At 37.6% G+C, this 14,863-nt stretch overlaps 1 protein-coding gene across 2 annotated transcripts in view; it reads right to left on the reverse strand.

The window, feature by feature from the left end:
• Positions 1-14,863, reverse strand: part of UBAC2 (UBA domain containing 2) — a 93,046-nt gene that overhangs the window by 24,986 nt on the left and 53,197 nt on the right. For both annotated transcript variants that reach the window (XM_065678012.1, XM_065678011.1), the window contains exons 5-6: positions 8,921-9,044; positions 7,059-7,106 (exon numbers count right to left, since the gene is read on the reverse strand). In XM_065678012.1, coding sequence (XP_065534084.1) covers positions 7,059-7,106; positions 8,921-9,044 — 172 coding nt within the window. The remainder of the gene's footprint in view (positions 1-7,058; positions 7,107-8,920; positions 9,045-14,863) is intronic.

The following is a 14,863-nucleotide window of genomic DNA, read 5'->3' on the forward strand; positions in this document are numbered from 1 at the left end:
TTTAGGATTTCAGTGCCACTCCTCTTCCTCTCTCTCCTCTGATTTCCTACTCCAATTATAAAACCATTAGATGGAAGTATATGAAACCTTAAATGCTGTGCTCAGTTATAAGAGATTTTCAACAAGTTTCATCTAGTGAGGAAGAGATACCTATTTGCATATTTTCAATAACCGAGAACGAAGACACTTGTAGTTAAAATGTATCTCATGATTCAGTCTGGTTTAGTGTCATACACCCATCTTAATGTCAAGTGTTTCCAAAGAACTTCCTCTTTAGTTGGTTCATATGCGGAACTTCATATATAATTTTTTTAAAAAAACAAGCTTTGACAAAGTATAACTTTTTACACCTTTTTTTTTTTTTACAGATATGTAGTGAATTTCTAGTGTTTAAGAAAGTAAACAAACTTTGTTTATTCAATGAAGATAAAATGATCTCATGATACCCCAATTTAGCACTGTACATCAATCAGATTAAAGGGCTACTTCCCCATACAGATGAACCTCCAGAGTATTTTAGGCTCTGAAGAGTTACCACAGAAAGATGTTGCAGCTGATTACATTGTTAAAATGGAGAATTATTGGCTGACAACACAAAATGCATTTAGTTATTACAACCTACAACCTCATCCACCATATTGTATGAGACACAATGCTAAGCAGAGGAAATGGAGTACACTGGAAATTGGCACAGGGCAGAAAAACTGTGCTTGCATTTTTTCAGTTTCTTAACTTATCTTACTAGTAGTAATCTTGGCTTACTACTGGTCCTTCACATGAAGTTTCCTAACCTCTTCCCTCCCCTGTATGAAGTCAAAAATTCCATCCCCTTCCCTCATATCCCTCTGAAGTTGTACATGTTTTAGAAAAAGGAAGCAGCTGTAGTTTCTCTTTTGCATGAGGTAAACCAAACACGGAAGCTCTCCAGTATTTTACATTACAAAGACATATGCTCCATTACTGAAATATCTAAAATCACTGTACTTGATTAAAGTTAAAAAAGGAAATCAAATGGGAAAAACAGTAGACAGATTGGTGTAGACAATGATGTTGAAAATTATTTTGCCTAATGGTTAGAACTTGACCACAAATACTCAGTTTGTTTTGAGTAATTTAAGTGTATTAATCACATGTATTCAAGACTCTGCTATTTTTCAGAGAGCAACAAATTGAAAGCAAAGAGATTTTTATACCTATGTTATCTGCTTTATCCTTAGTATGTTCTAAATGCTGTAAAACTAGAATCAAAACAAGGGGTTAAAGTTTGTGTCTAGATTCTGTATTTTCCTTGATTAGAGAAACACATTTCTCAAATCAAGAGAGAACGTGTGAAAACCACCCACCAAATAAAACCATTACATATGTTATTTTCAACTTGTACTTACAACCTGCAATATAACACAACAGATTGTTATGCTTGAGTTTCCTTTGCGGAAACAGTCAGAGTATAAATACCCTTTTGTATTAGTTAGCTTGACAGAAAAATAAGATTATAATAATGATAAACTAACTATCTTCTATTTACTTCCAAGTTGACCGGGCTCATAATTTCCCAGATAACGTGGATTGCTTTTTCTTCAGGGTCCACCAATGCTATCTTCATTGGTCAGGTGCAATCCTTACCAGACCTCACGCGTTCTTTGTGTGCAAGCTGCCATTTCAGCACATATCTTCTTCACTTGTACTTGTGACCTAAGGATAGGTTCCCTCAGGTCTCTGCTAGAGTTCTGCAGGTGATTGTCATTACATGGTTAACCAAACCTCTTTACATAAAAGGTAATGATTGGATTTATCTGCCCCAATGTACACAGCTGTAATTTAAAAGCCTATTTGCGAGCTGGTTATTTAAGGTTGGTTTCAGAGTTAACAGCAAGAAACAGGCACTGTTAAGATGCAACTCATCTTATGGCAGATTTTCTCCAAAGTACAGACACAGCTGTATTACTCTCAAAGATTCCCTCTCTAAACAATGGCAACAATGCAACCATGATGGTGTACATGTACAGGCTAGAAATACTTCATAGAAGCTATCTACCTATTACTGAACCAGTTGGCACAGTTGACAAGGTAGACCAAATTTTGGGCACAGAACCTTTCCTCAGATCTGAGGGAGAAACTGAAAACTTAGGAGTGAAATACAAACTGGAAATTAAATCCATTTATCTATAGTATCTTGGAAGCCATAGGTAGAAAAGAGAAAGTATCTTATATGACACACTATTACCCTTTCTCCTCCTTTCCCACTACTTTCTTCTTCTAGAATTGGAAACATCTGCATCTCCCTTGACCTGAAACAATTACAACTTCCTTCCACCTTAACATGCCCTCTATGCCATATGGATCAACCCCTTTCCTCCTTGGATGCTTTAGTTGATGCAGGAGTAAATCTCATCTTAGTTATAATATGTTTACATGGAGCCATCTAGACATGAGCAAGGTGTCTAAGCATCTACCACAGATGGGGTTAAGTCAATACAGTCAGTAGAATGTAGAGACAACTCTTCTCAAATTAAGTTACCTACAGTCACTCAACTGAATATTGACGATTGTCCACATGAAAATACATCAGTTTTGGGTGGGATACGGCCAAATTAATGGCTTAGTTAGTTTACATACGGATATCTGCACCTGCCCTAAAGTTAGGAGGCAGGCAGACAATGCTTCTTTCTCATTCCCTAATCTCTGTTATTCTGTCGCTTTTTCATTTCTTATTTCAAGGTATGCACTTTACAACCTATGTCCTGAGCTTCCTGCACTGCCAGCAGGACGAGGTAAGTGATCCTTCCACCTGTCTGAGCATTGGTGAGACTGTACCCAGAGTACTGGATCCAGTTCTGCACCCCCTAGCACAGGAAGGACATGGACTTGCTGGGGCAAGTCCAATGCAGGGCTATGAAGATCAGTATACAGAGCAGCCCAGTGTATCTTGAGAACACCCATGAGGTGTTTAATGGGATTTCTTGACGGTGTCAAAGATGCTGGGTAATCAGCTGAAAATGACATTTGAGCTCACTGCACCACTGGTGCATACACTCAGCTAACAAGAAGTGGCAGATCCAACCCCAACCAGGCACACTGAATTCAAACCCAAAGGTTCAAACACCAGTTGCAGTTAAAGACAAGACACCAGCAGGAAAACTTAAAATGATCTATGTTCTCCCATTTGTTAACATTTTCCTAAAAATTCTGTTTCTTGCTACTGGAAATGATAAAAATGTGTTCCCCTTTGATTGTCCAGTGTTTTCACAAAACTAGACTTAAATAAATAGGCAATAAGAAGGCTTCAATGTACTTATAAAACTATTTAAGTTTAAAAGAAATTGCTAGGGATACCCCATTTTGTGTCATTTTTCAAGTCAGAAATGACTGTGGAGCAGTCTGTTACCAGGTATGTGGGTGAAAACAAGCTCAAGATGAAAAATAGCAATGACAGCTTTTTAAAATGCTATTATTGCATTAGATTTTAGTTTACACAACAACAATAGCCGTAACAGTAACACATCATTTCATTATTTCTTAATATTGTTTCACTTAAATTTCATACTTTTAAGTTTTGCCTTCACTATCATTTTTCATAATTCCAAATTGAAAAGAAGGAATTAAAAATGAGATTTCACTTACTGCGAATAATTGTCTTTATCTACCCTGAACTCCAATTTGAATATTGTTTGGCTATAAATCAACAGCATAAAAAGCAATTAATAAACAACTTTCATATATTTTTAAAAATTGTTCAAACTCAGTAGTATTAAACTTTCTTCTGTGTCACCAAAGCACTACCACAAGACATTTAACTAGATGTAGACTTATCTGAATCATCATATATAACTACAGAATGACAAAGAATTCAAAGAATATCGTACTTTAACATCGACTAAAGATCTGCATATGACTAAACGTGGATGCCTGGAGGATGTCCAGACTAACTGGTGGATGAAGGACACATGGCAGGACATGTTTGTGGATGTAGCTACATTAGTCAAATGGAAACAGATTATGTGACTTTAATGATGTATCTGCATCCCTAATAAGAAGTTTCCTAATTTTATGACATAAGCCCCACCCCCCCAATCATTAAACCAGATCTGGACTGTATGTAGCAAGTATTGTATATTCTTGGGAGAACACAGTAAACTAAATTAGCTTCATTAGTTACGGGAGTGACATTACAGGTTACTGATTACATTAGATTTGTGAATTCCTTTACAGTCTACTTCTTAAAGTCTCTCTTTTTTGTAAATGAGCATCATGTATTTAAACAGCATGTTTTACACAACATAACAGGCCCTTACCGACATATGAAATAATTGAGAGGTACTCTGGTTTTATGTAGAGAGTAAATAAGTTGCCTTTAAGAGTATATTCCTATGTTGATTCAAAATTAGAGATAATTTCAAAACAAGAAGCTCAAGGCGGTACAATTCTGAGTTTGTCTACACCCTGCCTCGAATACACAGGGAAGTCTAACAGCACTAGCAAAGATGAATAAGGAAATCAGCCTCAGCACCACATCTTGTACCTGGGAAAGTCAGATCCCAGATCCCATTTAGTCTAATAGCGTTCATTACAAGTTAAAATATGCATTGTGATTATTTAAATAAATCTAAACTCAGAACATGGTGAAGAGAAAGTGGAAACTGACAACAACCCAAACATTGCGCCGGCATCACCCATTTTAATACTGACATAAGCAGAAGTGCAACAAAAGCTAAATTGCAGAACAGAATCATATACAGTCATATAAATGTCTAAGTGATATTTAGAGCTAAAAATATACACAGTGAAATGTCTAACAGGCAATGAACGAGCTGACTTGGTGTTCATGCATTTATTTACTCAGGCTTTTTGTACAAATACATGTGAATTACATTCCAAAAGATATAGTATGTTAGAAAATGTCAAGAGTAGTAAGAACTACAAAAATACATAGGCTGTTGGCATGATTTAACTTTAATTTGACAAGCTATGTATTTCTGTAATTGTACGTATACATATATATATACATATATATGGGGAAGAAATGTTTTACTGTAAGGGTGGTGAGACACTGGTACAGGTTGCCCAAAGAGATGCTGAATACTCCACCCCTGGAAACATTCAGGGTCAGGCTGGACTGGGCTGGACTGAGCAACCTGGCGGAATTGGGAAAGTCCCAGCTCACTGCATGCGAGGGGCTAGATGATCTTTAAAGGTCCTTTCCAACCCAAACTACTCTATGATCTGTACCTGTATCTGTATGATCAAGTACATACACTTGCAGTGTTACAAGGTGCCTTTGTAGTGTTTCATATCCCTCTTCAGATTATTTAATATACTGTGAAACTTTACTCCTTTACCAAGTTTACTCAAAGGATGACAAACTATCATTTCTAACAGAGGAGGAAAAGAGATTTCTCATTCACAAAAGTCTGACAGATATGCTGTGCAAAAAATGGCTGGAATTCATAACATGAACTTCTTTCCACACTGTAGCAGTAATTACAAAACTGGAAAGTGCAGCTCTCGCTGCAGAAAAGGAAGCGAGACTGAAAACATACCATTGTGTTTGTGACAAATTTGTCATTAATTAAGTCTCTGATGATGACTTAACTCATGCTGACTGAAGCAATATGAAAACTTCAAATGATAGAGAAAGCTCTATTTATTCCTATGGACTTATACCTATGTATAACATACTACCAACCACAATTAAAAAAATAGGTCATTTATGAAGAAGAATCCTAAGAAAGTTGCATTATACAGCTAAATAAAATTGTACATTAAAAGGGTATTAAGACTGGAATTGCATAATATATTATAAAAAAATATTTGAGCCATTCTTTAAAAGTCTGTATAACAAAGTACACATACAGTTCATGCCACCAGGAAAGAGGGAGTTAAAACGCCTTTCCTTTTCTTTTCTTTCCTCTCTAATGAGCACCTGTTCAAAAGGAAGGGCTATTAAAAGAGTCAGAAGAGTAACAGGAAGTATACTGTGTTCAGAGGAAGTCACAGATCCTTAGGCAGGCACAGAGGCTTGAGCTGATCTCCACAAGAGAGAAATTTTGGCTTGTTAGCTGCACTGTTTTCACTGGTATTTATGGTACGACCAAACTGCTGAGCAGACTTCACTATTTACTGCTCTGTCACTCCTGTTAGCTATACTGCAAGCTCATAGGGTATTTTGGAACAGTCAATGTAAATGGTAAGACAGCTAACTACCGAGTTACAGCAGCAATAAGTGACGCATCCACAGACATTTTCATTCTGAGCTCACTGCAGATTCAAATTAGTAGGTTCTAAATAGCAAGGGCACAATTTCAGTCCTTCTTCAGATTGCATCAACTTTTCCTTGGAAGCGGTGGCACTTTCAGTGTTTGAAAGTAGACAATATTTTGGGCTAAGAAATCAGAACCTGAGCTCCTAATTTCTAAGTTTGTAAAATTTTAAAAGAAGCCATCATATCTAACAATCTGGAAGATTCAGTACAATCTGTTTAAACACTAAGTGGCTTCTGTACTAAGAACAGTGTTGGGAAGGAAAAAGACAGACCACACTAACTTTATCTGACTGGTGTGAAGAAAGTGATTTCACACCCTGACTGCTGTTATCACAGTGAGAAATGGCTATACTACAGATCTGCTGGGAACAGCAAAACATGAAAAATCCTTGCAGCACAGTTGTTAAAAGCTGCTTTTGGGACTAAAAGCTTGAGACCTTTTGAAAATAAAAATAAAAATAAACAGTAAGGTAAAAACTTCTACCCTTTCCTCAACAGTCTCATTTATATTTGTGGGTCTCAAGCTATAGCCATGGCAGCAAAACTAATTTTAGTGGGTCAGAGAGCAGTGGCACCCTGCAAATATTAACCAGCTCATTTGTTTGTCTGTCAGTTTAACACCAGAGAGACAGTGCTTTACACCTTCGGAAGCTAAAGACAAAAGCCTTCTACTTACCATCACAAACAAAAAACATTACTCAGTAATTTCTATTCCTTATGAGCCTAAACATATTGCATTGATTGTACACATGGCAGAGTGTTTCAAGCAACTCATGGTTTTTAAAACAGCGAAACTTACCAGTCCACTTAAGGCTAAAATCCAGATGTAGGAACCAGAGGTTAAGAGCTAGAAGACAAGAGCAGTGATTTAAAATTTCGATTTTACAAAGAACTACTCTGTTGCAATATTATACAGGCTATGTACTTATCATGACAATGGGAGAAGTCAAAGACATTTATCTTGGTGAAAATTCAGTTTAACATTAAAAAAGGATGTATTCCAGAAGCAGAAGTGGAAAAAAACACAGGGATCCAACAATTGTTCTCCTTCTCCAGAACAATACATTTTATTTTCATATAGCATACTAAGTATAACAGGATGTCAGTTATAGGCTGCACAGAAAAACAAGTCTGAAAGATAGACTGATGCAAAGGAAATGACTCAGCAGCAACAGGAGAAGAGCTCCAAGCAGGGCAGACAGTGCAAGTGAAGCTCTCAGATATGCAGTTACGGAGAAACTAAGCATAAGCATTAAAATTAAAGAAATAAAGTTCTCACCCAGTGGCATATTTGTCAACATGAAATCACAGAAACAGGCTGGAGTGAATCCTGATGAGCCAACAGGACAGCCCATTGTTTCTAGTGAAGTATGTGATTAAGCATCCAGAGAAGGTTACTACTAACCAGAAAAATGGGCTGAAAATTAGACTGATACCAGGTACTAAAATAGTTCTCCATGATGCAAATTGAATCATGAGAACACCTGCTCTCTAGACTTCTGACTACAGAAAGAGTGACTTGAGATAAGGGCACAGTGTACAAATGATTTTTCCCTTAGCCTCTGTGTGACGGCAGCAACTGTTGTATATGCAGCAGGGAAATGTGACCTGTGTTGGAGGTGGTGTGCATATGAAAGCAAATGGCAAAGGAAATGATGGAGAATAGCTCAGACAGTAACATGGCTTTCTCAAAGACTGGAATAATAGTGGTACTGATGTGTTTGGAAGAGATGAAAAAAGATTTATGAAAGATCAAGAAAATAAGGTGCTGGCACAGAAGTTGAAGGAATCCAAAGGCTGAACATCAAGAGGGATGAAGGAAATGCACATATGGAGCACAACTCAATATTCTGAAACTGACCATTCATTCTAAAATACTCTCTACCAGACTTCACATAACTCTGGTGCTTTCTGTTGCTAGTACTACAGCTATTTCTAAGTCCCTGGAATCTATAAAAATGAGTATACTTTCTTGTAAGTTTGCATATCTTCTGTTTCACAAGTCAGTGTCTGACATGAGTGTCCATTCATTTCTAGGCTGCTGGAGTGGTTTTTTTTTGAACACCTACTGCCTTTCTGTATCAATATAGTACCTATATTTTATACTCATATTTAACATAATACTACATGATATTGCTATGCTCTATGTTACACTATTATAAATTACCTGTTGCATGGTAATGATTGATACACAAATAATATTAATTTATATAAAAGTGGAATTCAGCCAAAACCTTTATTATTTACTGACAGTTTTACTGTATTTTATAGCTTTGTTTGTTTCCTCAGACAAGAGGAAAATAAATAAAATTAAGAATATAAGCAAATAAGAAAGGTGAAAGAGACATAAGCCTTAGCATCAGGTTCTGTTTTCATCCATTTTCATCTAGTTAATTTTGCTGACCCCAAGACAAATAAATTGTAGGACTGCCTATTATGTTTTCCTGCACAAGACAATGAAGACAGAAGGCAATGGAAGAACTGCTCACCACTTCAGTATGTAGAAATGCAACACATGTTCTTCAATACTTCAGTTGATGGGACAGTCACTAGCTAAACATATGTGGAATCATACATGTGGAAGCATCAAAATTCAGAAAGTAACATACAGAAATACAAACTACTACATTGGTAAGAACAATATGCAAGTACATACCATACCTGTAAACCCAGTATGTAGACCAGCGTCTTGTTTGTGATGGAAAAGTAGCCTAATACTTGTGTTACCTGCACTCTTGGAATGGAGGAATAAAATGGTACAAACAGTGCAAATACAGGACCCAAGCTGCAGAAAAGAAAGATACGGATGGTTAATAAGAATGATACCATCAACAGCAGTGTAGAGCAATCAAAAGTAATTAATCCTAAGTGCATAATAATCAAAATGTAATACCATCTTGCAAAAAAATTTCTTCCTTAGGAACCAATGATTAGATAACTTGCAGCATTGTGAACAACAGATTTATTAGCAAATAAGAAGAACAGGTGACAAAAACTATCTGATTTCCAAAATATTTACAACTGGAGGCAGCAGAGAAGGCAACAAATTTAGTCTAGTAGCAGACTGTTTCTATAAATTACAGCACACAATAAAGAACATCAATGGTCTCCTGCATCAGACAAAACATCTTTAATTCAAATGTAAAATGGTAAGGATTATACCTTGCCCAAAAGGTTATGGAAATCACTTCAACTATGATATTAAGCTCCTATTATTTACCCAGGCTTAAGGTGTTAGAGGATTCCCAGCAGACTGCAGTCTGTAAGATGGAAATTTCAACAGTTTGATTTAACTTTCCTTTGCCTATGGCCCTATAAATAACTTTCTTGAGGTCCTCACCGTAATCACAGTGCAAGATGCATATCAAGTTTTGAAATCATCACTGGAAGGAGTTTCGGAGAATTTATGACTCAAGCACCTTTTAAAATGACCAGATACTTAGGTTGAAGTTGTGAACATAAACTAGTGCATTTCAGCCATCTGCTCAGTACAAAGCCTGTGTTCCTCAGGATAAAACACCCAGAAAATGAATCCATGTATTAAAGATGACAAGAAAGACCACAGCAGAACCAATGGCAAAGGCATGGACATGAGAGATTCTAGGAAAAAAGATACTTCCTATGGTAGAGAGAAGGCAAAGAAAAAAAGGTCACTTTGGGTAGACACAACCTGCTCTGCTGGTGGAGCTGCGGTGGTGGTGACCTCCAGGCAGCAAGCTGCAGGCAGGGGAGGCTATCAGCAAAGTGCATGTCTCCCCCAGCCAAATCCTTGCTTGTGGTTCCGTGCTGTCTTGCTTGACAGGCATGGGAAGCTGCACAGGGTGATTTTTTACTGCTCGCTAGCTTATCAAAACTTTCAAGAATTGCAGTTTCCACAGGCCACAGTTTACATGAAAGGGATGTTATACTCAGTAGGTATTCTTCAAACTGCACAAATCAGACCCTAAATAATTTAATGGCTTCACTCAAAAATACATTTCCCTTCTGGAGAAACTACTGATAGGAGTAATACTATGTGAAACGATGGTCTGAATATTAAGACTTACATTTCCTGAATAACTGCTAAATGCAACACCCACAGCTATGAAAAAAACCCCACCCTTTCAAATATTATTTTTACTCATTTAATAAGCTATGGCTTAAGAGCATTTTGTTTTCATTTTGCTACATATTTGAAGTTCAGCTTGCTGAAAAACGTCCTGTCTCAGAACTTAATATGGTTTAATTACAGAAACGTTTTTAGTACCATCTGTTTAATAACAGCCAGAGGCACTTTAACGTATAGAAAATGCTAACTCAGGAGCTACTAAAAAATATTCACTTTTGCACATAACCCTTCTTACATAAACAATGTAATGTTTGTATATCAAACATACATCTGCATAAATACACACAACATTCTTAAAATTAATTCAAATTATTTAAGTTGTGGGAGTCAATCGGCACAGCCATAAGAGTGCAACAGACAAAAGTAATTCATCAGAAGTGCTTCCACTGTAGACAATATTCACTAAAGTAAATCAGGTTTTATAATTGAAGAGAGAAAAAAAAAAACCCCAAAGAAAAAAGATATTTTCCCTTCTTAGAAAAGTAATTTTAAATTATTTCTTTCTATGCTTACCAAACAACCTGGAGGACTACCGAAACTGCGGCATGCTTTTCAGGTTTTATTCCTCCTGTGACAAATAGTGACTCAGACACAAAGATTTCACATGCAAGACTGCACACAATCATAAGATGGGAAAGTACAAAAAGGAATTTACCATAATTGCAAGTACACTTTCAAAGCAGATTAGAGAATTTTGAAAGGTTCCTTATATGTTAATATTCACCATTGACATCAACAGAGACCACAGAAAGCACCACCCCAGTCAGAAGAGTGATCTGTGCAATTCAAAAACCAGTGCCTGACACCACTCAGTACCTGACAGTTTAGAGGAGCTAGAGGAAGCCTAGTGATGGACCTTTTCTCCTAAACCAGTAATTTTCTAGGCACATCAGATATGCCTCTAAAGTTATCGCTTTTTGGTTTTTAGACAAGGTTCACATCTAGTGTAAATTGGTATTACCCAAATATCCATTCAGAAATCTTTTCAAAAATGTCAAAGCTAGTGCCCTTCAAAATGCTTTGTGAAACTCGTTGGTACAGGTGACTTCACTGTGTGAAAATTTATTCCAATTAATATTAAACATTTGCCCTCAGCTTTCATTATATAATTCTGTACTTCTACTTTGAAAATTTCAATTGATCTTTTCTGTTGCCTTCAGAATTTCCTATGCATTACTCACTCCTTGTTTTTGAATATCTATATGGAGATGCGGGTCTGTCAGAGAAGTTATCTATGTAACAATACTAGAATATGACTGACATAGTAAGGGACAACAAAAGTATAGCTATGGAAAATGTGGATCCACTGCCTGGTGGAAAAAGGGACCTAGTGACAGAAGACATGAAAAAAGCCGAAGTACTCGATGCTTATTCCTAGCTCAGTTTTCACTGGTTAGTTTTGCTCTCAGGCCTCCCAGGCCCCTGAGCTTCCTGTGGGACTGGAGCAACATCTACTGTAAAAGAGACAGCTAGAAAGCTCTTGAGCCAATCTGGCCATAGAGAAGTCAACAGGACAGGATGGGATGTACCTCAGGGCACTGAGGATGATGGCCAACATTGCTACTGAAACATCGTGGTGGTCAGGGCAGGTTCCTGATGACTGGAAAAATGCAAATGTCACACCCATCTTCAAGGAGGGCAAGAAGAGGATTCAGGTAGTCACAAGTCTCACCTCTGCCCCTGGGAAAGTTACAGAACAAATCTCCTGGAAGTCACTGACAGCCACATGATGGACAAGGCGATTGGTAATATCCTGTATGGATTTCGCTAGGGTGAATCTGGCGCTGTGGGCAAGGAAGGGGAAGGCAACGAAATGTTGTAACTTGTGGACTTTAGGATGGCCTTTGACTCTGCCTCCTCTTGTGTCTTTGGAAGAAAAACCGGGGAAGATATGGACTGGATAAGCAGATCTGAAGGAAACTGGCTGCACTGCCGGACTCAAAGGGTTCTGACCAGCAGTACAAAGTCCAAGCAGCAGCCAGTTACTAGCAGCTCCCTTCAGGCATCCACACTCCGGCCAACACTATTTGTTGTCTTTATTAACGACCTGGATGATGGGACAGAGTGCACCTGCAGCACGTTGATGAATGGTATCAAATTGGAGGGAGCAGGACCACATTCCTTGATGAGCTGGAGACATGTCAAACATAAAACATAAAACTCTTAACCCTGAAAGATTAAATTCTAGAGTTTGAATACTCTCTATGGACATCATTTTCACCCCAAAGGTGTACTGTAATAGCAGGCTCTACAACAGTGTTATTCTCATTTCAAAGAGCATTTTGATTTTCAACATTTGCAATGACAAAGAAACACAGCAGACCAGATGGGACCATTCTACATTGTGTGTAGTAACGATATTGGTTTTGATAGGGAAAAAAGAACAACCAAATGTGAAGAAACAATAACCTTGAAAAAATAAACCAGAGATGTAGAAACTACTGGCAGAGAAGAAAGAATCAGGCTGAGTACTTCTCGCAAGAGAAACACGCTACTTAAAGTTTAGAAGGGTAAATATTAAATGCAGATTAAAATAAAACATTTTAACATTAGTAAATATATGCACCAAATACAAAAAATTGGTTCTGAAATGTATGAACAAATGGGTAGGAAGCTAAATATTACTTCTGCAAAAATACCTGCTGCTGTCATTCTAAGTTCCACGGGACTAAACTTGCAGAAAGAGCCTGTTATTTGATTCAGGATGACTCACTACACTTACTAACTGCGGTGCTGTACTTTTTCTTCATTTAAGTTCTTCATAAAAACATTAACCTGACAAACTGACAACCACATGGTTTTCTGGCGACCAAAAATATCAGTTATAAAAGCAGCTGCAGAAAATACACAGCATGTAAACTGTGTTTGTAATTGAGGTTACTGAACTACTTCAGTGCTCTGCATTCCTACAGGCTCATCGGACACTGCTGTATTACACTTACGGTGCCAGTCTTCATTCTGAAAATGGTAAACTTTCTCAATAACATTCCTTAAAATCAGTTAAATCCCCACAACATGACCACCCTTGATAGCTGGGATTCTCTGGTCGATGGAGCCCAGGACTAAAAGGAACCATCTACTGCACCCAACCCTTTCGCTACACATGAGTAGGACACCCCAGTGCCCTGAAGCCTCTCAACAGCAGCAAAAGGATTAGGGTATGTTACCCATATTGATGTATCGAACTGCCAATATTTCACAAGAATGCAGGAAGAAAGTGGAAAAAAACAAGACAGAACAAAGTTGTGCATCTTAGGCGAAAGAAAGTTTCCTCCTGTCCATGGATAACTCAGCAGAATTACTGCAACTTTGGCTTCATTAAAGTATGAGACCAACCAAACACTTTACAATCACCTAATGAGTCAGACACCTACCTCTCCTAACAAAAAGCTTTAGTTTTTAATACCAAGGCTATCCAATGATATATTCCGTAAACTGCTCAGCTCCATTGTAAACCAGTTTCAAGTTCCTGTCCCTTCCCATTGGTGAGCTAATCCAGACCGTTCCTCTTCTGCTGCTAGAATCTTTCTTCCAATTTGTTTTAATTTAATCACCATTAATAAGATGCTAACGTAAGTTAGCTTTTTCTAAAAAGATTAATTAATCCTATCTTCCCTCAAACTCTGTTGTGCAAAGCTGGCTTATGGTACTTGACCATTTCCATTCTACCAGCCGGCTGCAATATAAAACGTGAAATTTCTTCAGTCACGCATTCACAACATACTGCCTTCAGGCAAACAAGTACTGCAGAGCGTCAAAGAATCATTTAGCTTGTAGCACTGTGAAGATGATTTTTTCTTTTTAATTTTAGGCCTCTGTCCTTTATTTAATATATGATTAGCATGCTTCCATTCATGTGAAGGTTTGAAGTATGGAGATATAGATGAAATCAATGGAGTGGTATAGGAACAGCTGGCCAAATCCTGGTCTACAAATGAGTACAGTATCACAAGGACAACTGTTTATCCTTAACTGGTAAGTTATTAACATTTAGTAGGTGTTACAGAGCTAGTTACCCATGCTTACTCACTGACAGTTGCTGCTCTGTATCAAATGCCTGCAGCAAGTGATTGATGGTGACAGCTTATCAGGTAGTTTTTTGCTTTCATGACTGATCATATTAACCAAACCACAGAGGAACTTTCACCTTTCTAAGAGGCAGGGGTTTCCAGCGAATCCCATACTTTGCTAAATCTGGCACAGAAACTGAAGCTGGGCAGAAGACATATGAAGGTACGAGGAAACATTGCAGGGACTTAGATGGCAGAGTATTTTGCTGAGGATGCACAGTTCAACAGCTGTATTTAAATTTTTACTGTCCTAAATTAATCTGCGATTAGGTGCTTAATTTATTCTTCTTCATCCAGATTAATGCAATACATTTTATTTGGCCTCTGCAGAGTTACCATGACTCGCTGGTGAGTCATCACTTACTGTTCCTCTAACTCAAGCTGCTTGAGAAATCATGCTTGTCCACAAAATAGCCAGACAGGATT

Source organism: Lathamus discolor, chromosome 4 (assembly GCF_037157495.1).
Source record: "Lathamus discolor isolate bLatDis1 chromosome 4, bLatDis1.hap1, whole genome shotgun sequence".
Classification (NCBI taxonomy): Eukaryota; Metazoa; Chordata; class Aves; order Psittaciformes; family Psittacidae; genus Lathamus; species Lathamus discolor.